This window comes from Dermacentor albipictus, chromosome 10 (genome assembly GCF_038994185.2).
Source record: "Dermacentor albipictus isolate Rhodes 1998 colony chromosome 10, USDA_Dalb.pri_finalv2, whole genome shotgun sequence".
Classification (NCBI taxonomy): Eukaryota; Metazoa; Arthropoda; class Arachnida; order Ixodida; family Ixodidae; genus Dermacentor; species Dermacentor albipictus.
The window spans coordinates 49,647,847-49,674,927 of NC_091830.1; the positions used below are offsets into that span (position 1 = coordinate 49,647,847).

Genomic DNA, 27,081 nt, shown 5'->3' on the forward strand with positions numbered 1-27,081 from the left:
CCTGCAGTCTCACGCTTAGCAGCCCAGCACCACAGCCACCACGCAACCACGGCGTCATATAATACAGCAGGCTAAAACAGTCATTGGACTTTTCACTAAACAGCAGTCAGACTTTTCACTCACAGATACCCACATGAGACATCATTTAAGGCACCTTTATTACTTACGCAATGAAGCAGAAGAAATACTGAAGTTGTACTGCATTTACTGCCAATGAGATGAGGCATTCCCCCTAAATTGGACAGGTCTATGGTCTGTGTTTGTACCCGTGTACATTTTCGTCGTGCACGATGGTGATGTGAACGTACCATCAGCGAGCCTCTCTGCAACAGAAGCATGCGGCCCCCTGCTCACCTTGGAGAGCACGGTGGATCGCTGCACCAGCACGGACAGCACCAGGGTGCGGCCGCTCAGGGACAGCTCCTCGTCCTCCCGGCACAGGATGCACGTGTGCCGCACCACCTCGGGGGCCGCAGCCGACGCCACCTCCGTCTCGGTGGCCTCCTTGAAGAGGTCCGAGTACTCGCGGATGAAGTTCTTCTGCATGGCCGACATCTGGGCCATGATGCGGGCGCGCCGGGCCGCGGCAGCGGCCGCATTGCGACCACTGCCTCCACCGCCTCCGTCGGACTTGGCGGTGCCGGAGGAGTCCTCGACCTCCATGGGGGTCGAGGCGGCGTCGGAAGGGCCATCACGGACTGTCCTAAAGTGCCGGAGCGTGTGGTCCAGCAGGGGCTTCTGGCTGGGCGCACGAGGCGAAGCGGCACACCTAACAGCAAAAATGGTTCAAGATCAACTGTTGTTGTTGTTCCTGCTGTTGTTCTTTTAGTAAAGAGTACAGTCCAATGCACTGTAAAGAGAAAGGGCCACGCAAGACACATCGCAAATGGGGCGTAAAGCCAATATTGGTGGATGATAGTCGCAGGCATAACAAACAGTAATGTTCCAAATAAGTCATTAAGTCAGGAAAAGAAATGCATAATTATTGCGCACAACTTACGCAAAAGTACCAATTCACTTTACATGTGTTCAATATACATTACAAAATTCCAGTGATGAAATTGTCTCTCCAACACACCACTGTTGCCGTTGTTAAAGGGTGCGTTTCGTAATATGAGTGTGGCTTAGAAATTAAGATAACTGCGGTTGCCATGGACCAAATAATCTCCCTGCCGCATTTCCTGTCTGCAGAGAAGTAAACAACTGCAGCATATGAATGCTGCCGGTAGTCAGAGCACTTGTCATGCCAGTACGGCAAAATATCAATTTTAATATGGCTGCGATCAGAGTACCATCATCAAAAGTTCAAGTGAGAAAGGAGATAACGTTCTTGAATTAAAAATAGAACTCAGCAGCAGACATTCATTTTTAACATTATGTATACATCGCTAACGTGAGTTCCTGTAAACAGGTTTCTCGTTTTGCCGTATTGAGTATGCTAATGGCATTTGACACTTGTCAATGATATAGGAGAAGTCTTGACGGTAATTTCTATCCTGGAGTCAATGCTATGGCGTACAAATGGAACAAATGCTTCAACAACCATGGTGACTGCATGGAGAATTAATGCTTACTAGTGTCTTACCATGAAATGTGTCAGTGTGTCTGCGCACAAAGTGCTTGTTACCTTACTTTTCCAACCTCACCATCTGTGTGCAAGGTACCAAACACAGCTCCTCCAGCATAAAGGTTGCGCGAGTTTCGGCGGGATTCATTGTGGTCCCGTAGACACGCAGCACGAACTTCAGAAGCGGGCATACGATAACATCAGTGCAGTTGTCACGGGCAGAATAATTCCCCCGGTCACGTTTCCTGCCCGTGGAGCAGCAAACACTGCAGTACGTGAATGTTGAAACAGTGCCACTGCCTGTCGTCCCCTTTTGAAGTTCTTGCTCGGTGAACAAGACAACTCAATGAACCTATAACAACAAGCCCACACTTCAGTTCTTCTGCAGTGACAACTGCGCAAAGCCACAAGGCAGCATGAACATAGCTCGGTGTTTCTCGGGAAAGACAGCCCTTGGCCGTAAAATCGCCAGAGTTGCGCTTCCAACGCAGCCGCAAAGACGCGCGCGCACCGAACGTGCCCGGCACTGACTTTTCGAGGGCGGCAGCCAGCCCCCCTTGCGTGGCTCGGCAGGTGAAGCAGAAGAAGGAGTCGGCCATGGGCACCCCCTTGTCCCGCAGCCGCTGTTCCTCGTGAAGCGCCACCCCAATCAAGTGCAGCGCCTTCTCCAGTTGGGTCTCCGAGAACGCACCCGTGCTGGGGCTGGTCGACCGCTCCAGCACCAGGTTCAGCACCTGCGGGCCGAAGGCAGGGCGGGTACATCATTGTCACAGACACTGCTACTTTGCACCTCGAAGCCACTGGTTTCAAGCACTCGCCTGTGTACAAAGGGGCAAGAGTCAGGAAAAAAGAAAAAGAGTGATCCACACACAATGTGACGCTGGTTCCAGGCACGGCTTGAGAGATGCCAACAGAGAAACATTGGGCTTTAGTCCAAACCTCGATACAACAAGCTCAAATATAACAAAGTAAACACATAAATTTGATGAGCCACACGTCATTTCAATGAGTGTTCTACGGCTGCAGCAAAACCAGAAGATTCGACCGTGACAATATCAGGGGATATTTGTTTGTTCAGCAGCTCGAAATACGTACCGTATGTTTTTCTTTGGGCATAACCAGCCACGGTGTATAACCCGTGCACCCCCAATTACAACAGCACGAGAAGAAAAACAAAATCCACGTGTGTAACCCAGGGAAATAAATGCACATGACGCTCACATCCCTGCAAAAAACAGTCTCCATTCGCGAATGAACACTCTTTCCCGTCGTATTTCTGGCCCGCACCCCTGTTCCCCACCTTTTCGGCGAGCTTCTGCTGCATTGTAAAGGACGGCCGTTGAACCCAGCTCATCGTGATTGAAGTTTCAGTTCGCCGGCACCACGTGCAGCACTTGCTAACAAGTAAACGCAAAATGGCGACCCATAAAGAGGGAGGAGAATAGGTGACCACGGAGAAGGGTGCTTCAACACGCAGGGGTGGGGAGAGAGAGTGGCGTCACTGCATCACAGCAGCGCGTGCCGCGATGCCATGACACCGCACTCGAAGGGCACCCCCGACTTTCCGGGGAACGTTTCTTCATTTTGGGGGTGGGTTACGTGCGCAAAAAAAATATGTTATTCCTGTAGCCAAAGAAATGTAAACTGCAACTCGAAACGTCACATTCTGAACGTGCACCAACACCGGACAGATGTAACACCAGGCAGTTTCCAGACCCATCTGATATTTTTTAAAAAAAACAAAGCAAGCATGCACTAGAATGCGGTCAAAAATGGCACTGCCTTGGCTCCTGCTAGAGTCAACTACATCACGTGGTCTTTCTCATAGCTGTACTAGATGATTGTGTTTCTTGCAAACAGAAGGTCTCTCCCATTTGGCCACAAGTGTGCAATCGACACCCGCACAACGCAGAGAGTTGCTGCCCACCCTGAGCATGACGTCACACTGAAGCAGGTTGACGACCATGGCGAAGGGACGGGCAAACTCCGGGGGCAAGGGGGGCGGACAGCAGGGCTCCAGTCCGGCCTGCTTCCGACGCCTCAGCTGGGCCTCCTCCGCCTTGGACTGCTCCTCGCGCGTGTAGTGGTAGAAGAATGGGTTGAACTCGCTGTAGAACTCGGGCCGCAGCTCGTACCGGCTGCGCATTCGTGGACACAAAAGGAGGGAGGGGCAAACTCGAGCGAGACAACACAAGTCGGCTAAAAAGCAGGGGACAGAAAAAGGTTGCCTGCCGAGTTGGACACTTGTGGTACATTCAGTTGGTTTAAATCTGGGTTTGCAACTGAAAACCCTGATTTAAGGAAACTTAGCATGAGTAGAAGCATGTGCAAGACTAAGCACTTGATAGTGGAAGCTGGAAACATATCAACAATTGCTGACACATGCGTCAGTAAGCCATGAATTTACTTATCTACAAAAGAGCTCAATTATCTTTGTTCACATTCAACATATATAGGGGTGTGCGAATATTGAAATTTTCGAATACGAATCGAATACGAATAAGGTGAAAAACTGTCTTCGAATATCGAATCGAATATCGAATATATGTGTAGTATTAAAAAATTGCAAAACGAGGTAACAATAGCTTCATTACCCTATTAAAAATAATATTGCATTTTACGAGGCTGCTTCAGGTTAAAGAGGCACTCATTATAGGTAATGCACTCAGGTAATGTCAGGTAATGCTCTGTCAGGTAAACGCTTGTTACAGATTATCGCGAAGGAAAATTGACTGCTCGACATGTTCAGAAAGTAAGGGCTCTCTATGCACTGTGACAACATTTGTCCAGGTAACATTTTCTAGGTGCATATTTTATTGTGCATACTTACAAAGCCCGAAAGTACATCATATATTGTTATGAAAGAGCCCTGGAATAAAGCTTGGCAAAAAAAAAAGAATTGAAACTGATCGTGTCTCACGGGCCTGATGCAGATAGACTGGAACAGAGCGTACACATTCATAGTAAGGTTCGTTACAGCACTTAAGATCACAGTGCTGTAACGCTGTGTCTTCGTTTTGTACCTTCTTTTGTCCCTGTTTTGTGTTGTGCTATAACGAACCTTACTATGAATCCCAACAAACTGGCCCAACTTGCCATCTTGATGCAGAGCGTACAGATAATGAGCGGATCATGTGAAGCTCTCAGAGAATAAACGTGTTTTTAGGAGAATGTGGAGCAAGCATATAATTCGTTTTTGCTAAATTATTCACAGTCTGTCCGAATATTCGCCGTTTCGACCATTATTCGGCCGTCCTCGAATATTCGGGAATTTACGAATATGCATTTCTCGAATCGAATACGCTTCGAATAAGGAAAATATTCGATTCGTATTCGAAATTTCGAATATTCGCACACCCCTAAACATATATATATATCTATCAATCAGTGTGGCTAAAAAATGCCTGCTTGTCACTCCCCATTTTTTGTTCATGCTTACCGAGCTATTTACATGCATCGTATGACGTACTGAGGGCATAAATTGCAACGAGATCTGGAAGTAAATCTGTTGGTGAAGTTAGCGCTGTGTGGCTGTCAAATGTGCCTTTCTGTTGTCCCTCTCCTTCAGCTTGCTCTACAGCAAAATAGAAGACGCCATACCAACACGCTCATATGGCTACCTCGCTGACTTCCATTGGTTGCTTTCAAGCTTGCTAGAGTGTTCTGGTGGCGGCGTGCTTCGCATTCGTCTGGCCGAAGTAAATCGCTCGGCACACTCAGAGCCCCTCAAATCTTTGATTAGACTGGGAGTGCGGCTCGGACCAGAATTCCAGCAAAACATGTCGGCAGGCTAGTTGGTTCCGGTTTACGATTAAAATGTGCAGTACCACTAGACAAAGACAGAGGAAGACGATGACACTAACATGAAAAAAGAAAGGAAAGAAAGAAAAAAAGAATGAGTGAGCATGCCTTCGGTGTCACTACCCGAAAAAAAGTGCCGTTTCATGATCCAACGCTTTAGCGCTTTGTATTTTAAGTGTTGATTATCCTATGGACATGCACATTGTTCTTTAATTTAATTTTTAATTTAATTTGTTCTTTAATTCTTGTTTTTATTTCCGTTCAATATGTATGATAATCGTGTACCTGAGGAAATAAATATCTGTAGTTGAAAAACCGTTGGGCGTCGTCTCCTTTCTCTGTCTTTTAGTCTCACTGCACATTTTGATTGAGAACTCCAGTCACCATGGCTCTTTGTAATAATTCTCTGGGAACAGCTAGCATGTTAGCAGCTAGCAGCTAGCAGCAGCTAGCATGCTAGCAGCTAGAGGCTTTATGTGACTCCAATATCGAGAGGGTTCTGCATCGCTGCAAACCAAGTCAAAGTGTGGTAGAAACCTGTCTAATGCACCACTGGTACTATTGGTCAACCGCTTCCAAAACGTTCTGGCCCACTTTCTGAAAAAGTTCTTTTATGTTTGCCACCTCACTTGTGGAGAGCATGGCACAATAGCTGCACTGATCATAATCCCACTTTGTTTATGTTGCAATTAATAAATTTCACACCTTCCAAGCTGCGAACTTCAAAATTCGTAGAAATCCTACACACACCACATCAGAAGGGAGGCGAGGGGTGAATAGCACTTTTTTTTTATGTTTACCTGAGCACAAACATTTTCTGGTATGCGTGCACACTTTATGCATGATGATTTACCTTTACACGCAGCCCACAAACAGCAGCAAACTTAGGACAGCACAGAACAAACTGCTTCTAGATTAACAGGTACTTTTCCTTCGACTTTGCCATTGCTCTCATTTCACCTGCTTCAGGAACCTTTATGAATAAACTTGCTCAAAGCAGGTACCCCCCCCCCTACAGTTGTCCTTTCACAATCGCAGATTTCTAAGGGTATGGTCAGAAACCGACAAGCAAAACTTTTTAGCAAACACTCTTTATTTTTAAAAAATACCAAAAGTCTGGTGCTAAAATTTACGGCAAAAAAAGAATTATCGCAAAACATGCTAAAACATTCGTAAAATCGTAGACGGAGCCCGAGTTCATAAGCTCTACGAGAACTTTTGTCACAAAGCTGGCAGCCACACGTACGTGCAGCGTTGCGCGCAAAAACGGGACAAGGCGAGTGTGCTACCTGGTGGAGGCAGACGCGTCGGCAGCCGAGGTGGCCGAGGTGACCGTGGCGGCCCGGTTGTCCCTCCGAAAGTGGGCCACCCGCTGCAGCACCTGCTCGACCTGGGCCTCACGGGCGGGCGAACTTCCTCGGGGCAGCAGCTTCACCAGCTGGCTGTGGGGGAGGGGCTCCACGCAGAGGAGCTGCACCACCTCCCGCTGGAGCCGGTCCGTCTCGGTCACCGCGCCCACGCCGGGAAGACTGCGCTCGCTGACCAACGTCAGCACGAGGCCTGTGGGGGAGAGAAACCAGTAAGTTAAACCTGCCCACCTCTGGTCATCTCTGGTCACCTCTGTGCAGTACAGAAGCAAGTCTCAAAGATCTATTTTTCTTTTTGTTATTGTATTTGACAGTTGACTGCTGCCGTACTAGGGAATTGTCTTGTTTTGCTCATGCATTGTAATGCAATTCTTTTTTTAAGTACCATACGCCTTCTTGCTAGTATTTGAGTGCATAAATTTCTGCCCCTCCTCCTAGGGCTTACGTCAGGCCTGCAATGTTTTTGCAAATACACAATCATATAACAAATTCAAGAACACGTAAGAATACGAGGACCGCGACCTTCGGGGCCCCTTTAAGAATGCGTGCATGGAGCTGCCCAGTGTTCACACACACACAAACACACACACACACACACACACGCACACACGCACACACGCACACACGCACACACGCGCGCACACACACACACACGCACACACACACACACACACACACAACACGCACACACATCCTTGTTGTGCCTTCCCTCTGTCGCTAGGGGAACCCACCGAGGAACTCCTCGGCGATGGTCACGGTGAGCTGGGCGTTGGCCTCGTCCTGCGTGCTGTCGTACGTGTTGGAGGCCCACGCCAACAGCCCATACTTGTTGAGCACGTGGATGAGGAACTCGTTGCTCTCCAGGAGCGAAGCAGCTGCCTGCACAGTCCAGGGAAACAGGTTCATCGTGAGGCTCCATTTTGTTGTTGTTTGTTTGTTTGTTCGTTTTTCCAGCTTCTACTTGGTGCCGAATAAAAATAACCTGTCTTATGAGGAGAAACAAATGGTGCCTTCACAAACCATTTAGCATCCTCTAATACATATTCTAGTGCTATTTCTTTTAACCTAGTACAGTTGAACCTCAAAATTCAGAACAGTAACATAACAAATTATCAAGTATAAGTAAACGTAACACTTTGCTGGCCATAGTTTAATTCAACGAGCATTCCACTGATATTATAACAAAGTAAAAAATGCAATGTCCAAGACAATGTCGGTACCTGCACAGCTAACATTTGTTCACCCCCAGCTCAAAATTTGGATTATAGTAGCATAAAGTGTCAAGCCCTCAGCAAGAGCAACTTATAACGGCACATTCTGGACCAGCTCACAGCTGGCAAGCCAATGCGCCGGTCTTATTGTGATTCCACCAATCGCACTCGCATACTGTTAGCGATGGTGCAGAAAAGTTGTGGGGTACGTTAAGTGCCAAAACCACAACCTGATTATGACGGACGCCGCAGTGCGGGCACTCCAGAGTAATTTTACTGACCTAGAATTCATTAAAATTCGCCTAAATCTAAGTAATAGAGCTTTTATGCATTCCGCCCCCATTGAAACGCACTATCCGCGGCCGGGATTTGATCCCGCGGCCTCGTGCTTAGCAGTGAGCAATGGTACAAAGCATGCTCGTAATTTAAGGTTGTTCTCGTACCGCGTAACGACATGCGAAAATCCCACTCAATCTGGCAGCTTTCCAGAATATCCCCCTCTGGTGATTCAACGTTCCAACGCGCCGCCCAGCCCCGGCACAAATGACGAGAGGAGAGGCCGCAGCAAACTTGCCTGCAGGAGGGTGATGTCACGGTCGTACGTCTCATTCCTAAGGCGCACGTTGTGGTAGAAGTAAATCTGGTTGAGCAGGGAGTAGCCATTGCGACGCCACATGCCAGCCCGGAACTGGGCCACCATCACCTGTGCAGAGGAGAACCGCACGGCATGAAGGCGGCAGCACAAAGGTTGCCTGCTGCAGTCGCCAACCGATTTAGCTGCAAAAGTGCTCAAACAATTGAGCAGTCCGAAGAAAGTGAATATTTGCAACTAACACTTAAATGGTAAAGTTTAACATCCCGAAACTGGGTTATGAGGCACCTTGTAGTAAGGAACTTCGGATTAGATCGATCAACGGGTTTCTCCAACACGCTCCGAATTGCACAGTACAGGAGCGCTTTTGCATTACGCCCTCGTCGGAAATTCAGCCACCACGGCAGCGATCGAACCTGCAGCCTCTTGCTTGGTGGTGCAACACCAAGCCCACAGAGGCATCACAACGGGTATATTACGGTGAAATTGGTTTCGTTGTTTTTTTTTTTTTACAACTGCAGCGCAGCAGATCATTCGTTCACGAAGTCTTGCTTTAGGATGTGCTCCATTGAAATAGAGACAAGCCCACTTATGACGATCAGAGATATAACAAATCATTGGTTATAACGAACACGTTTTCCTGCATTTACAATTTTCCAACTCTGCCCACTGAAACTGCGTCCAGATTTAAGTAGCGTTTTCAAAAGTGCGTAACGTTACAACGAACACATCAAACCCGGTCACGGTAAAAGAAGCGCAACCGAATGGGGTACAGGCAGCACGCAACCGCTGCCCAGTCCAACTGCGACGAAGATGCGACCGCTAAGACGAGCAAGCACGGCACACGGATTTCAAAAGTCGTGAGGAAAGCAACTCACTCTCAACCATGCTCGTAGGCACACGTGGGTCACTTTGCACACGAAACACCTTGCGCAGTTCTCCGTACGCCACTGCAGGCACTATGCTTATTTGGACCAATCGGACCAGTTTGTACCAACGGCTGCTTTCGGGGTGGAACCGGCGCTGGCGCGAAAATAATGGAGCTCGAATATGATTAAAGTGTTGCTATCTTTTCGTTGCAATCGATGTTCAGAGCTGGCATCAATGCAGCATGGCGCACAACCACCACGCAAAGTTTGCAACGTCGGTGGTCACTACACAGTTATTGGGAGATCACAGTGCATCGACGCTTCGTTTATGTCAATGCTGACAACAGTGCATGCTGACGTTCTGCCATTTAAACTTTACGCTTTTTCAGCGGAAGCGACGTCGAAAACGTAACGTTGTGGCGCCCGGCCTGCGTGTGGCAGATGCTGCAACCATAATGGCAAGACCTTTGCAAAATGACGGCACTCCCTTTACAGCGGCCGTACAGCACTAAGAAACCCTAGGAATCCTCCAGGGCTGAAACGTTAGTCGGGTGTTCAGCTCCTGTGCTATGCACTCAGTCTTTGTCGTTTGTCCTTCCATATTCCATTTTATTTCCAGTCAACACCTGCACAGTCACACTTGAAAGGACCTACCTGCGTTCGCAGAGGGAGCTCCATCAGCTGCTCGGGTGTAGGCTTGCCTCGGAACTGGAACTCGTGAGAGTCGTAGCCCAAGCCAAACCGATCCAGGCAGAGGAGAAGGCCCGCCACAAAGCGCGACAGGGGCAGGTGGATGGAGACGGGACCTGTGGACACATCGTAGTCGACACACGAGGCCGAGTGGTCCGCCAGCTCCCGGCCGACGGCCGTCATGTGACCCTGGACCCCCTCGAGCGCCCGCAGGGCCTTGCGCAGGGCCTTGATGGCCACCTCGCGGTCACGCGAGCACCACTCCAGGGCCAGGGCAACGACAGGCGCCAGCTTGAGCTGGATGTTGATGCCCGTCTCCCACTCGGCCTCAAACTCGACATGCTGGCCCACCTGTGCATGCATACGCACGCGCAAGACAGACACCCATGATGTTAAACCCTTCATGGATTAATGTTGCCTACGGGGAACCATTAAGGGGAGACGCTCCTCAGAAACCTTTCTTTTTAAATATTATTGCTAGGCAAATAGAAATTGTACCACTTGTATAGCTTGATATCCTCATTGCAAATCTGTTTTTAGTTTTAGGATAGCTCGATGCTTTCATGTCCTAAGTGCCATGCTTAAGTGAGAAACAGTGCATGTTTGTGCAGCTACTGGACCTAGCAGTTGGCATGATATAGCAGTGCAAGATGGCGTTTCTTGTCCCCAACACTCCAGTGAGTGCTAATAACCAAGATAATGCATTTCCCTTGACAAGCAACATTTTGAGAGAATTTCATATCTGATGCTTCGTTTTCAGTGACTGGTACCCAAGGGTATTGAACGTTTCCATTCTTAAAAATAAACTGGTTGCACTAAAACCTAGATCAGTGCATTCTACACATCTTAAAGATGATGCACACCAAATTTGTTCTTGATTGGACCACAGTAAGTACATAATATGTCGTGCACAAAAGCCATGTTTGGCCAAAAATATGAAGCTGAGAAAAACACGATTGAAAGTTATAAAAGTTCTTTATTTGTGTTGTAGCGCTGAAATCTATATAAAAATTGTACATAATGCAGGCCAGGGTATCTAGATCCAGAGCACTACTTTAGAATTCACCTGCGCAATATGTTGTTCTCTCATAGAGTCTTCGTGAGCACCATGCTGACCCAGTTCCTGTGCTGTTACTTTCCGAGCCAACTCCAAGTTCAGCCACTGCTTTTGTAGCAGCGAGATGCACTTTCTTTGTTATGGCGGTGAACGATTTATGGTGCATCGGTTTTGGTAAACCAAGAACTGCACAAAATCGGACTAGTTGATTGTGTCCAGCTCTAAATGCGCGCGCCGCAAACACTGCCTTGATATTCACGGCGAAACTCTCTCTTGGGCTAGCCGAAGGGCGCGCTCCACTGTTAGCGTCGTCTGCCGGAGATGCACGCCGCGACGAATACGTTGACGAGATAACGGACATGGTACACGCTGCATTGTTGCAACACAACCCCAATTTCCGTTTTTTGGCCAACTTGCAGATAAAAAGGTCGCGCCGTCCGCACGCCGGACATGCCACGGCGCTCACGTTTCCGACGCCGATCTCGCAGATAAAGGTGCTTGCCGTCTCCTTGCCGCTCCTATCTTGAGTGTCGAAGATTGTCTACTTTTTCTCCGATGCGCTGACGAATTCGTCTGCGCTGTCAACGAAACTTGAGCAGCCGGCCGGCTCTGAACCGTCGAAAGCGTCGCTGTCACCTAGGTTAGGCTTAGCTGCCGCGGACGTCTCCATTCCACGCCGCTTGACTTTGCGGTGAGTCCCCTTGAACTTGTGCTTCGACCGATACTTTCGAGATCGAAAATCACATTTCTTCACGGGATCCATCGAAACAAGGAGCAGAAAAATGTCGAACACGTCGAGAGAGCGGCGCGTCGCAGAAAGAGCAGACAACCTGCGGCCGCGTCGCGCACTAGCAGCCAATGGCGTGGCTGGAATCGCACCACGCGAGTTAGAAATCCAGTGAAAGCACTTGGTTTCGGCGGAGAAATGTTTTTATTATTACTTCCCGGGGAGATTGTGACGCGGCAAAGCCGACCTCGGAGAGGAAAAGTGTAGGCCTACTGCCTTGCACAAGCCCAATGGCTTGCGACGCCGCGATTTGACGCATCACGCGCTGTAAAATGGGCCAGATTTGCACCTTTTCTTGTCACCTCGATTGCTTTCACCCTGTTTATTCATAATTTACCGATCATTTACGGCTCTGATTTCTTTTATATGAAAGAGGAGGGATCAATCTTGTTGAAACAGTCGAAAACATAAAACTGACTTTTTTAAAGGGACCCTGAAACGATTTTGGCGATTTTCTACAAACGTACTGAGTCGTTAGAGTAGGTTCTTCTGATCATTAATTGATGCATCTAAGTGCTCTGCGTAAAGCGTGTAATTTATTATAAGGTTTTAAAAATACACATCACTGCCGATCGCAGCGCACTGCTCGGCGGAATTTTAAGCCGCCCCTACCCATATGATGCAAATAACCCATATTACGTCACATGGGTGAGCTATCTGATTGGCTGAGCAGGGCGCGTGGTCGATAATTTTTCCAACTTTATGGGGAACAAATGATGCTCGTAATAGTTGGAATGTTAGTTACTTTGTTTTTGTAAAAAGAAAATAACTTAAAGAGAATACACAAGAATAGTTTTTTAGTACACTTCAGCACTTCCGGCACACAGCAAGTGTCGTCTGCTTGTGTTACAACGTACTCCATTTTGACGAGAGCTCCGCGGTCAGAGTCGGTCTCAGTCTTTTCGCGAGCACTATGATTCGACTTTGTTGCCTTGTGGACTGCAAACCTAGCGACCTGCAAACCGCGAGTCCAGTATTAGGGCAAACGCAAGCGCAAGGGGACAGGGTCTGGCCGCTTGACTGTGCCGCGATGAGCCACGAGATGAGCAGAAGGGCAAATGTGAACGGTCTGCACGGTGCAGCCACCTGGTGGCACAGAGCTCAACTATACACAGTAGCATCAACGAAGTGTATTCTTTGCTGCTGGTGTGTATTTTTCGCAGGAGTGTAAACATCAACACGTTGATTTATAAATGTTTAAAATGCTTTACACTTGGTTAGAGCAATATTAGCGCTTTGTTTGACTGGTTAAGCGCTGCGCCAGCAAGTGTCTGGACCGTGCAGACCGATCAGGCTGCTCACGTACGTCTACGCTGAAGTTCCTTCATCAGCTTGAGTTTATGCCTCCAGTCATTTGCCGAAATGACCAGCTTGCCTGTTTTTAGCGGAGTACCGGACACGTTCGGCGCTACGACAGAATGCTCGCAACGCACGCTGCTTCGAAAGCTCTCGGTCGACGGCCAAGCGGCTAGCGGAGAGGTCTCGCGCGGGAGGGGGCGTGCTCCTAAACAACCGGAAGTGAACGATGTGACGTTGCATCGTGACGCTGAACCAGTGAAGGCGGAGCTTAGCGCCGCTCGCTCGGCGAGGGAGTTGAGGAGGAAAAGCATAGCTAGGGAGGAGGGTAACTTCTAATCGCTTGCAGCTCCATTAATACGTAACGCTTCACTTAAATTGTGGTGCGAATGTTCTACTTAAGCTGTACCCTACGCGCCTACAAAATTTGTCCGAACCGTTTCAGGGGCCCTTTAACGAAAATCACCGTTTTTCGACCCGCGTCTCCCCTTAAGAAAAATTTGTGAGTGTTGGCAGGTGTGCACGTGTTTCCACGGATGACAGAGCTGCACTGTGCACAGTGAAGGATCCTGCCAATCTTGTGCTAAGTGATGTCTCAGCTCGTACAACGAAATGTTGCTATTCGTTCAGAATAAATCTAACTATCATAGCTCGCACGTGTTCAGCTCGTAACAAAGTGGCCCTCAAGTCCCAAATCGAGGGTGTCCGCCACAGCTGCTGGTGCCGGGACGAGCTTGGCTCCTGCAGACATACCGGGTGCCTTTCCCTCACAACCTTTGTTTGTTTCGCACATAAGCTTTGCTCGTCTTTACACGGGCATTTATTTTTGCCTTTTCCACCATTTTTGCAGGGATGTCATTTCAGTTATTGAAAATTGCACCTTTGAAATTTTCCATTTTAAACAATTTATTCGCAGCCAAGCTTTGTACTTTGATCGTTGATACGTTATCACTTTTCACAGGAAATTGTAGGAACAAGTCTCGTGTGTTGTTACTGCCGTTATGCTTCATCGATTCTTGTTACCACGCACAGGAGCGCCCATTTCAGTTTCTAACTACGCGGTCCGCCTTCTACATATACATCTCCTGCAGCTCCCACTTCACGAATGACATCGGCAATTCTACTCAGAAAAGATGGCAGACCTCCGGACGACTCCACTCGCCATGGACTCAAGCACGTGCAGTAACTCTAGTGGCCGCGCGCTCGACGACCCACCTGGCGCACGACCGAGTCCATCCCCTGCATCCAGGTGAGCAGGCTGAGCAGAGACGTCACGCCGTAGAGGAAGCCCTTCCGCAGTTTGTCGGTCCACACGTCGGGGGGCACTGACAAGATGTAGCGCAGGTCGTACAGGACGAACTGGGCTCGCCGGAAGGCCACGTTGGCATGGTTCCGCTCGAAGGCTAGCCGTCCCTCCGTGTTGCGGTGCTTCTCGCACTCGGACAAGAACGCCCTGCGGGGATATGCATTTGGGGGTGGTCTCAAGTGATCTGTGTAACTACGAGGACAAGAGCAACACGGCAGCGCAAACACAAGAAAGGACGTTTGCTGTTCCTTCCGTACAAGACACACTTGAAAAAAAAATTGGCAGTGGCTTCACTCGGCTATGCCAGGATATACGTAGCGAAAGCTAAGCCATAGCATGGTTAGCCTTGGTTAATCTTGATTTCAAGTCTAGGTTAGTCTGGTCGTCTAACTATGTTGCGGCGTTTAGCCAGTCGTTCGGCGCACTGTTTGTCTGTTTCCTGGGCAATTCGTTTCCTCATCTCGTTCCATGTCGATTCCAGGCCTCCTCCTGCTTATCACAATTGTCGCCGTCCACACTGCCGCCTCAACTGTGGTTGTGGCACACGCGAGCTCTCCTTTTCAATCCGCCGACATGTTATGAGGCATGCGACGCAGCTGGCGAAGCGAGCAGAGGCAAACACGACGATGAGGAACACAGTGTGATGAGGAACACGGTGTGACGAGGAACGCGATGTGACGAGGAACACGGTGTGACGACATGTGCCTCCTCGGAGCACAGCCACGGCGAAATCGCAAGTTCGCGGCCAGTAAAGTGCTTTAAAAAAGTTTGTAGCTCTCAGACTTGCTGAAATATTAACGCCATGATCATTCAAACAGGGTGGAAAGGGCCAACCTCGGTGCACGTCGAGGGAATGCAAGTGTGGTGCAGGCACCGACTGCAACTTTTGTCTGTTGCAACTGCATGACATGGGTCAAAATAGGGGCAGACACGGTCCTGTGCAAGCGCAGATCCGTACAGCAATGCCACAAACACACTTTTCCGAGCACCTGAGGAACAGTTTTTTTTCTTTCCTAACAAAGACACTTCTTTCAGCCTCCTGATTATTCAAAATATTATTAGTTGATCCATTCCGAGTCTGACAAACCGGTTAGTGACTGTTCTGACAGTGTTTGAATACTACATGAAATTTCAGGTCTGCAGTCCTCAAGGAGTCTTACTGAGAGACAGTAACTACTTCTGCTCACAGACAGATCACCGAGCTTTGTGTCTAGCAGAAATGCATGTAGTTATGTGGTCAAAGCAGCTAACTCCACAAATCAAATGTGTCATTATTCATACCCCGAGTACGATGCCTCATAATGTCACTTATAGCACAGGAAACTAAATGCAAGACACATTGTAGCGTTTCCAAGAAGCTGGAGCAAAGCTTCAATTGTAGATAGCCCAACAAACTAAGTTCTTAAATACTATGGTAATTAATTTCTAGCTCAAGTAACATTTAATTCTTTCCTGGTAAAAGTATTATCTCTGTGGCAAGACATGAATGCAATGAACTTGTTCTAATCCTTCTGTGTGTGGAACATTGTGCTTGGTGGAGTAATTCACGGCTCGCCACAATGGTGTCCCTCATTAGCCCCAAGCTGCTTTTGGACATCAAAACCGTACAACTTGCATATGCAGCTTTGGGTCGAGACAAATATGCAAATGCAGGCGTACGAAAACGGAAAAAAAAACATAAAAACGTGACTGGCGTGCCCACCTGAGCAGGACCACAATCGCATTCTCCTCGGCAACGAGCAGGTGCGCCAGCGTGGGCACGGTGAAGATCTGCACCGACAGCGAGGTGATGGAGACCGGATGCTCGTGGTCGTCGGCCACGAACTCCTTGAGCAGGTCGGGGTAGTCCCGCGTGAAGGCCCGGGCAAAGTCCTGCTTGCACCGGGCATCCATGAGCATGCCCCCAATGAGAATCTGGTGCCACTGGGCCCGCGCCGTCTTCCAGAGGTGCGCGTCTGAGCGCATGATGCACCGCACCAGCGCAAAGCCTTCCTCGGGCGTCGGCGCCATCATCACGTCGCTCAGGATCAGACGAAACGCTGCGAGCCAAGTGAGGCGTGATGCAATGCACGGACCGACTTGCACAAAGGTGGCTTCTTCCGAGCTACTTTTACGTACACGTTGTACTACCAGTGAGTGCTCTGCATTCGGTGATAATGAGCACTCTATAGAGATCATGACCACATTAGGGTTCTCAGAAGACAACAAGAAATAAATTTGGCGACATACAATCGCAAAAGTCTAGGCAATAAGTACTCCTAAGCTAGAAATTGTGCAATGAAATTTATTATCCATGAATACAACTTGAATGCTCCATATAAATGCCATGTTCTAAATTACAGCAAGCAGCACAGTTCAACAGAACAAATCCATGCTAAGTTGTATGAAAAATCAGATCTGAGCCTTAATTCCAACAGTGGCTGAACAAATGCATCAGGGCCATGATTTTGTAGCAGGGGCAGAGTATCGAACACAGCCGCTCACGAACACAAAAAGCACTGAAAGGCATTGGTATCGGGAAAAGGCACCGCTACAAAATCGTGGCCCAGTTTTCACCACAGTAAACTCAGTACCGTAGACTCATAATTTCAAATCCAGTTACCGTAGTTACTTGCGTAAGGCCTACACCTCAATTCCAAGTGCAAACATTTCCGAAAGGAAATGAAGTGTCATGCGCCTAGCTACCGGCAACGTCATTTCCGTAAGCTATTACCAGATGGCACTAGTTACTATCCTGCTGGCGATAGCATCATCCTCCTCAATGCATACCACTGGCTCACGCAGCATAGATCCAGTGCACTTCAATGGTAATGGCTGAAGCTGCAGTGCGCTGTTTAGCTGCATCGCATTTTCAGAAGAATTTCACTAGCGACTAGAGAAAAGCACCTGACGGCTCTGCCTTCATCAACAGCCTTTATCATCTGCCTTCATCAACATTGATTGCACACACCGGCAACGGAACTTACCAAAAAGGTTTGCAGGTACAGTCGCGAACAGAATAAAATGGACCACGGGATCTCCGAAAACGTTAAATTCCCGCGCAGCCTGTAGCAATAACCAGTAAATCTGCCCACGACAACGTTGTTAGCATATTCTAGTCAAGGTCCAAAATGCAAATACCAGATTGCGTTGTGAGGTTGTGGAGATATTCAGCTTTTTCTTAGATTTCATGGTCCATAATATTCTGTCCGTGACTGTATGTGGAAGCAAACAGTATGCCGCCGTTAAACTTGAAGAACACTGACATGCAACTGCAAAGGCACTGACCTTGGCACTGTGCGAGGAAGCCCTGCAGCCAGCCAAGCAGGCGCATGGCGAACGTCTGGTGCGCCACCACCGACGAGTGCATCACCAGTACCCGCAGCGGCCGACTGCCGTGCCGGGACGTGATCCGCTCAATGTGCTGCTTCACCTGCACGCACATTCATCAAGATATTGTCACGGAAGTGGCGCCAGTGAGGAACAAAACTGTGAGTCGCATACCTAACTCTGTGTTGGAAGAACTTGCGCCCAGAAAAATGTGCGACACTGACAGCAAAACGATAGTGGTGAGCGCAGTTGTTGGTGATCAAAATCTCATCAACGGGTGAAGGCTACGTATACATGACCATTATACATTCCAGCCTATTCACTCGTGCTTGCATACATTCTACAATGCACACCACTGTTACTCAGACTGCACACGCAACCTGATTAGACAGAGTACTTTCACTGTAGAAATGGCAACACTGAGGAAAGTTCTAGACCTATAATTTTTGTAAAAGTGGCTAGCCAGTGAAAAACGGTCATTGGAAAAAGGTCAACAATGTGCGCATGTCTGTATCCTTGTGCACATAACTGCAGAGCTTCCTACTGAGAACAAGAGAAAATCACACTGCTACCGATGCGATTACTGCTTTTCGCAGTACTAGTCATCACAGCTCAATTGGTAGAGCATCCTACACGTAATGCAGAAGATACAAGTTCAGCTCCCACCGATGGCAAGTTGTCTCTTCGTGCACTTTTATTTCGCTTTACCGTGTTATTTCTACCCTTGAAGTGGTTCCAACTGTGCACAAAAATTATAACTCAAAATAAGCGGTAGATTACGCTGCTATGAGCTCATAGGTATCATTTCTAAAGCATCAATAGCAAGTACAGCTAAAAACGCATCTTCATTTAATTTTGAAGTTTGTGCGAGCGACAAATCAGAAAGTACAGCACTTCTTGCAGTAGTCATCAGCACAGCTCCTATTTGTAAACAATGTTGTGTCAAGAGCCTCAGCGATTGATTTCAGTGATGTGTGACGTCACTGGCTTCTTGTCTTGCCATTTGGAAGACTGTTCAGTACTGTTTACATTGGTTACTCTGCAATGACAGCACAGGAAGCATACGCACACGCTCAGCGTACTTGCAAACTTCTTTTACTTTTTATGAATTACACAGTTACCGGTGCCTGGGCCTGCAGCAGCAAAGCGTGTGGCGACATCTTGCGACGATTTCTCCAGCTCCAATGCATTCGAAGCATTTTTTGCCCACGTCAAGTGTTATTGTCCAATGTAAATATATAAATGTATGGTATGTTATCAATTATGTTGCTACCAACACTTTATACAGCAGTTAGACAGAATATGCAAGTTGCTGCATTAGTTTTGCGTGCTCTCTGGTTAGACACTGCATCACCAGATGTCGCAACCAGCGTTGTTCCTGGTGTACACCTCTCTAGCTACCCAGCAAACCGCAAACAGTAAGAAAGGGACTTCTGTCCAACGAAGAATTGCAATGGTGCCAGAAATGCACAGGTTTGCCACCGAACAAGCACCAAACTAGCAGACAAAAGAGGAGCACAGATAGCACAGTAGACAACGCCTCGCTAGTGTACGTCGGAGGTTTGCATGTTCGTGTGATCATCACTGTTTACGAACATGCCTACTGCGTCACAGGGCACGAAGTGCTTTTCAAAACCAAAACCGCAAATGGCCATGAGATACGAATGTATGACTAAACAACCGTCGCACACTGGAGCAAACGAGTTTCGTTACGACTACTGAGCCAATGGCTACTTATTAAGTGCAGGAAACAGAACCCAATGAATTTTGTGTCAGTACTCCGTTAACAGTTTGACAGTCATATCCTGCAGTACACAAACTAAAGCACACCAAAGCATGGCAGTACATTACTGCCATGTAGGTAAGGGTCAATGGCCTACCTGCAGGCAATCACTGAACGTCGAGCTTCGGACCACGCTGCGGCCCTCGCGGTCTACCATGGTCGCGTACTCAATGGCCTCACGGTGGGAGCATTCGATGGCCCTGCTCAGGGTCTGGATCACCTGCGGCCATCAACCCAACAAAGAAATATAAATCATTTCTCCACCTCTGCCAGAAAGCTTTTTCTTTGACAGTAAGTCCACAGCTAAGCCGGGGCAACATAACATGAGTTCATAAATTGGTTAATATATCTTGGTGTAACGTAAAACTATATGCAGGCAATACTATAGGCCGCGTGCACCGCCTATAGAGGCGCCACTGATAGCCACCTAGCGGGCGCTTCCAACAATACGCGTGGGAGCAGTAGCAGACGACAACGCTTTGCAGCAAGGGTGACTGAAGTTCGCGGCTGCGATTTGTCCTTTATTCGGGCGCCAGACTGCTTCTTCTGCGGTGACAGCTGTAGGGAAGACGCAGACCTCTGTGGGAGCGGGTATGAACACGATGTTACCGGTGTTTGGGGCAACATGGTCCACATACGCGCCAGGTGCGTCCCGCAGACAAACGCCATGAAGACCATTTACATGAAGTGGAGCTCTTGCCGACAAACTTGCCGACAAATTTTGTTGACTAATGCGATGTCTCGACCGTGTTTTCTTTTTTAAATTCTACCCTTGCCGTAATGCTGCTTCTGTACCTCAGTAATAAGCACCCGTCGTTAGTGCAGACTTAGATAACAAATCCGCACGGTGCGATGTCTGCATATGCCGTTGTGATTATTCTGCCGATGAATACATGTGACGCCGCCGAATAAGTGTAGTGAAAGTCGCCTGAAGAAGAATAATTGCGAATTTATTGATAGAAACGCGTACACTATATAGTCAACGAAGCCACCAAACGCACGGGTTAATAAAAGCGCGTGTTAGCGCTGTACCGCCGATGAACTGCCGTTCGCGCTGCAGTTTTTGCAATTTTAAATTCCCTAAGGGAGCTGCTTGGAAACGTACAAAGCTATAGTCTGACTAACTTTGCAGTAGTTTTTTTTAAATGTTACTAGAGAGAGGTGCCACATGATATATTTAAAGGCAGAGCAGCGCCAGTCAAATTAGATCCAGCGCTGGCGGCAAGGCCGGATTTAGTCCTATGCGGCGTAAGCATAATAAGAAATAATTCAGTTGAGTACAAAATTCACTTGCAAGAAGCGACTACGTTGTGAAACAAACAAATCACTCGGCGTGTTAAGTCTGCTCAGAAAGCATCAAGGTGTGATGACTTACCAAACGTGACGCGAACTATTCAGCGAAAAATGGATCAGCGAAAAATGTAACAAAAATACCATATGCAGGAACTATTAGCAATTCTCGCCCTGAGCTACCTATTTTCTAAACACATTTCCCAAAAAAACAGAATATTTAAGATGCCCTCGGGCGAAAGGAATAAAGCTGTTAAAGAAGCACTTGCTTGGTGTCATTCCGATAAGACACAGCGTGATTTATACCCTTTACAAACGAGGCAGGGTGAAAACCTCGCAGCTTAAAAGAATCAAGAGTTATGCATGAAGCAACTAGCAACAGTTAAACATGTGCGAAGCCACGCATAAAATCGATGTAAAAACATGAAGTGCGTGACAGCTGGTGCGAGGATTTACCGAGCCACATAAAACTAACAATTTCAGTTCTTGCAAACTTCTGTAGCTTTAACATACGATACAATGCGCTCGTGCAGTCGTGCTGCCTAGCTAGCCCAACGCGGTAAAGAAACGGAAAACAATATAAGCGGCAAACGGCATTCCGAACTTTAGCGAAATGCCTTTAAACCGCATGTTGCACTGCAGACGAACTTCGTCGCTTACGCGTCTAACTACAATCGAGTAAAAATAATAATAAAAAAGAAAAAACACCGAAGCGACAAAGGAAAGGATGAGAACAAGAAATTTCGCGCCGAAGCGACGATCCATTGCCACCGTTGCTCCTGCTGATGAGGCTTTGCAGGGAATAATTGGAACCGTATCGCCGGCACGTTTTCGCCGGTAATTGACCCCCCCACCCTGCAACAATTTTTCTTCGACATTCTTCGGAAGCTTTGGCCATCCCACACATGCGAAGGGTGTTGCCTATTTTGCTCTGAAAACACAAATAAGACGGAGAAGCACTATCAGCGACGCAACAAACTACGGCGTGCTACGGCGCGCGGCTCGCTCCTCTCCCATGCGTTCTGCGCAAGGCCGCCACCAGTGGCGCGGCCATCGGCGTGCACGCCGCGTATATGTCACGTGTTCGATCACTGTGTTGCCATCAGTTCTTGAGAATATCGATACCTTGTGTTAGATGTAACACTGCAACAATCACCGGCAACGAAAAATGAATCTTTAGTACAGCTGAAATGCTATCAGGTGATGCGGTAATCCAGGATGAAAAGCGAAGGCAACAAACCATCATGTGATGTTGACACTATGCCTCTCAACGAACAAGCGTTTTTATCTAAACAAACTGTAGAAATAAATTCTTGGCCCACATACATAAAGATGGCGCTTTGAGCATGTCGCTGATCAAGCTAGCCATTTTTCAGATTTGTAAAAGACCACTAGACAATAAGAGCCTACTCTTTAAAAAGTATCGCGACAAGGACTTTTGCTGGACACGCACCTGTTCGTAGGTGTGCGTCTCGTCGTTGAACAGCATGGTGACATAGGTGTCGGGCAGTCCCGGCAGAGGCGTCAGGGCGAGGTCCGGGGGGAGTTCGGTGGACTTGCCCCACGTGAGCATCTGGTGGCAGTAGAGCAGCACCGCCCGCAGCACAAGCTCCACACGGCTCACCAGATCTGGAGGGAGCCGGTCCAGCGGATTCGGCTCATCACCTTCCCGGCCCTCTTCCTGCTGTTGTATTTGGAAGCAAGAACGGGATCAGTCCATCGACGGCGCACCCACGAGTGCACCGGTTACACGTACCGGCACGGATCAGCAGAGCTACAGAACTTTGGCAGAGCAATGGGATGTGAAACATACGGGCGAAGACAAGGGCAGGAAAGACAACACCACTCGCAGCTCAGTTTTTATTCCTAGCAGGCATTCACTTTTACAAAGAAGGCACCAGCATGCACAAATACATTTGCACACCACAATCGCACCACTGAGATCAACTGGTGAAAAATCATGCTTATTGTAACATACAAAAAGAGAATTTAGCTGTGAACGCGGCGTTCGACGACCCTGGGAGATTTGCTGGCACTGGAATAGGAAACTGCGTGTGCCATCATTTTGATGCGAGACGGGCGGCTACATACTGTTCCCGATCGCGCGTGTCTCACGCCACATCTTGTTTACATAGGATCTAGTGGCCGAAAAACGTATATGCTCGCAGTCTACACCAGGGAACGATGGTGTCTTTCGGTTATCGCCTATTAAAAGCGTGCGGTACGCTTCTGACAGCACCACGCACTGCGAAACAGATAGGCGAAGATGCATATTGCAATAGGATTGGTGGCGACAGCTGTGAATGCCGCAAACGACAACCCCGGAGATTTGCTGGCACTGAAACGAGAAACTGATTGCCTGCCCGCACTCTCATGTGAGGTGGGTGGGCTAGTATTGCAGTGAAGCTACCGCAACAGGCAGCTCTATACTATACTAGATTGCACGCGCCTCCGCATTTTCTTGATTACATGCGATCTAGTGGCCAGAAAACGTATCATACTATTGCAATTTGGCAACGTATGGAACGCTGGTGCCAAAAAATAGTGTATTGTGGGAGCGTATGAACTGGACGTTGGCGCCGAGAAAACATACATAACGGGAACGTATCAACGAGGTTCTACTGTATTAATGAATGGCATGGTTTGAAAGACTTTCTCCCAGCACACAAATAAGGTTGAATCATAATTATCTTGGCAAATGATAATGAAAAGAACTGGAACTACAGAAAATATGTTTAAGTACCAGAACGCAAATTCAGGACGCGAACTGAGTCGGCAAACGATGCCGTAAATGCTGAGGCCCAGATGGGTACAGATCAGGCTCAGTATTGACCCGTTAAGGACGAGACATAGAAACACCTGAAGGAAATGTTTATTTCTCACGTAAATGTGCAAAATACACCAAGAATAGGCGTATTCAACTAAAAGATAAAAAATAGATCTTTGGGGAAACTTTCCAGCAATATGCGGCAACACCACGCAGAACACTGCAAACGAGCTGCATACCACGCCATCTATGGCTTCGTGTGGAAGTTGTACAGGCAGTTCTAGTTGGGTGTAAAACAGAGGTGTAAGGTAAAAACTGGAATATAGGTGTTGAAACTTTTTTTTTTAGAACACAGTGGTAAAAAGTCAACCCCCATCTTATATACCTGTCTTTTTTAACTGTTTTATACCAGTTTCTTTCATTATTTTGGAATTAGTCAAACTATATTCGGGCACGATATATATTCCGGCTTTTACGGTAATTTGCATCTGCCTTACATTACCCACATAAAACCATTGCAGTCGGAGATCTTGCATCAGTCTATCTCCCCTGACCGCGCTTTCAAAAGAAAGTGAATTGCATGCCACCACCCTTCTTCCTTTCTCATCCTGTGCTCCTGCTTTAACACAACAAATGGCGCTTGCTGCCTGTCACTCAGTGTTGGCGAACAACATTTAGCCAGAAACTTTGAGCTCAATAGACAGTTTTAGTTTAGCGTATGTTATGCCATTGCATACACTATAAAACAGCGGGTCATCACAGTACATGCGCAGTAAGCTAAACGACCCATAGCGTATAGCGTACGCATGTTCTCAGATTTCGCGTTAGCGTCTTTGTATGGTTTGCAGAGTTTGCGCGAAAAATGGTGGAAGTCCCGGCTGCCCGCTTCGAATTGAATTTGGCATTGCTTTTGTAAAATGCACTTTGTTCCTAGCAAATGACTGTGTTAACGGCTTTCACTTAGTCTCAGGCCACCTCGACGACAGAGTATTATGGATAACCTTGGGGTGTTTTCGAGATCGCTTCTCGTTTCGAACTAGTCGAAGCCTAATGAAAGAAACATTCGAGATGTCAGCGCCACCTATCGCTACAGTGGGGAGATAGCCGCAATAACAGCATATGGCCTCTGAGATCCAAAGAACTCGCAGGCCAACTAGATGTAAAAAACGTGTGCTGCTTAGCGTACGCTATAGTTACGTACGTTAAACTAAAGCTATCCAATACCAGTCTGGTGTCTTGCCTGTAGGCACCACACATCCACAAATAGTCAAACGGTTAATTTCTCCACCGAGTCGGTGCAGTTCTCTCACCTGCTTGACAGCACGCCCATGGGTCTCGCAGAACGGGGATGACCGCCATGCCTCGAGGTCCCCGCAGTCGCAGTAGCCGCCACCGCAGCTCATGCTCATCTTGTACTTGTGGTTCTTGTGTTCGCTGCGTCAGCAGGAAAACCCGAAGTCAAAGTTATTTCACTTTCAACCACCAATACAAAGAACCATGCATTTGCCACAACAAGCAGGCTACCATTCTTGGTACAGACAGCTTTGCCATCTTTCACCTGACAGTCGCCATAAAGTTCACAACATGGTACAGTGCATGCAGTCCCACAGTCTGCTAGACAGCCCCATCGCAAACTGGACATAGGCAGAAAAAAAACTATCAATAAGAGAGCCTCGAAGCCTACACCAGTAAGGCAGATGAGTAGTGCTACGATGAGACTCTGCATGGATTGGAGCCGGGCGCTGTTAAGCAAACTTGCAACCGCATTCCAGACATGTCAACGCAGCTCGGGCATGAAACATTAACAGCAGTCAGCATTTGTGCGGCCGCATTACTAGTTCGTCCACATGTTAAGTGTTCTCCACAGCATGAAAGCTAATCGACTACACAAAGTGCCATACAATGTCATTGCCTAAAAAAAAAAACATGAATCAGTCTTACACAGCTTCACAGAACATTCCACTACTGCTTGGTCAATTATTCCCCTACGCCTATCGAATAGCCTTTTTGCAGAGACCTACATTTGCACGGACTAGTATTTTCTAATTCAGCTTTTTTTCCAAACAGAGTCATGCAATTTTTTGGGGGCACAAGTACTCACTGTTAAACACTTGATCAATTTTGTTTTCTCACTTTGCAGCATGTAGGTAGACAAGCTTTTTGAGTGCTTTCTTTTTTGATGCTAAATGTTGTTAATTGTTCCACTTTTACTCAATTCGTTTCTTGATGCACCACATTCACCCCTGCAAGAGCCCTGTACAGGCTGCTGTATGTAGCCTGCATAAACACTGCCTTCCTGAAATGGCAAGTCACCTGCTTTTGAAGCAGTCGACACACAGGACACAGGTAGGGTCAAGACCGCAGTCTCGGCAGGAGTACGTGGGCTCGCCGGACTTGAACACTCGGCCGCACAATGTCGGGGGCGACTCCATCCGACGCAGCTCCTCAAAGTAGCCCGCCGGATCCGAGGTCCCGCAGACAAACCTGCACAAAGGGTGTACACAGGAGCATGCTTGCAGTAACAGCAACATACGTTTTCCAAAACAACTGCGAACGTTTCGTGTAAGTTTTCTTTTATACCCCATTACAATGAAAAGCATGTGCGACTATAGCATCGACAGATGGCACCACCATTCCGATACAGTAAAATTGGCACTCTCAGTAACGTTGCCACAGATGACGTGCCTTTCGGCTTTGTAGAGAAACAGGCAAGTAATGCTCTCAAACGGAACGTTAAGCTGGACCCACCATAAAATGCCATTTCTGCACAAAAGCTGAAAATAAACCATGCAGCAGTTTGCTTGAAAGAGACGTGCGCACTTGGCACTTCTATTTACGCAACACTTTGCATTCGGAGAAGCAACATTCTCAAGCTCACCTCTCGAGCGAGTCGAGCAGCGTCTTGCGTAGTGTTGTCTCGTCATAGGCCAGCTGCAGAGGGCGACAGTTGAGGGGCGGGCTCAACAGTGGAGGCACATGCGTCGCCCAGAACGCACGCAACAGCTCGGGTGTCAGGGCACCGCACTCGTGGGCCTTCAGCCAGCCAGCCACCGCCGCGTCCACTTCGGACATGTAGGGGCTACGCACATCGGCCTCCTCGCCCACCCGCAGCGAGGCCTGCGGAAGGCCCGCGTCCTCGCCTTCCATCTCGAGGCAGTGGTGAAGGGGAGCAGGCTGCGTCTACGGGACTAGACCGTGGAAAGCTGGAAGACCATGTCTGAGATCCTCTCCACTTTCTCTCTCAGCTGACGTGCAGGAGGTCCCAGGGCTTTAAGCTCATGGGGTGCCACACCCGTCCTCCGCCACAGCCCTGCATTAGCAAATGATGCAAGAAAAAAAAGAAAGATTAACTCATGCATTGTCACTCCCAAGAAAACTCCGGCGCACAC

At 48.0% G+C, this 27,081-nt stretch overlaps 1 protein-coding gene across 1 annotated transcript in view; it reads right to left on the reverse strand.

Moving 5' to 3' along the window:
* The window catches only part of Ubr1 (Ubr1 ubiquitin ligase), a 67,432-nt gene that overhangs the window by 35,169 nt on the left and 5,182 nt on the right, over window positions 1–27,081 (reverse strand). Inside the window, exons 2-16 of the mRNA XM_070527141.1 lie at window positions 26,571–27,002; window positions 26,006–26,176; window positions 25,003–25,126; window positions 22,379–22,609; window positions 19,733–19,855; window positions 17,811–17,955; window positions 16,246–16,582; window positions 14,453–14,690; window positions 10,062–10,448; window positions 8,517–8,649; window positions 7,467–7,610; window positions 6,658–6,928; window positions 3,495–3,705; window positions 2,099–2,301; window positions 355–769 (exon numbers count right to left, since the gene is read on the reverse strand). Coding sequence (XP_070383242.1) covers window positions 355–769; window positions 2,099–2,301; window positions 3,495–3,705; window positions 6,658–6,928; window positions 7,467–7,610; window positions 8,517–8,649; window positions 10,062–10,448; window positions 14,453–14,690; window positions 16,246–16,582; window positions 17,811–17,955; window positions 19,733–19,855; window positions 22,379–22,609; window positions 25,003–25,126; window positions 26,006–26,176; window positions 26,571–26,839 — 3,402 coding nt within the window. The 5' untranslated portion in view covers window positions 26,840–27,002. The remainder of the gene's footprint in view (window positions 1–354; window positions 770–2,098; window positions 2,302–3,494; window positions 3,706–6,657; window positions 6,929–7,466; window positions 7,611–8,516; window positions 8,650–10,061; window positions 10,449–14,452; window positions 14,691–16,245; window positions 16,583–17,810; window positions 17,956–19,732; window positions 19,856–22,378; window positions 22,610–25,002; window positions 25,127–26,005; window positions 26,177–26,570; window positions 27,003–27,081) is intronic.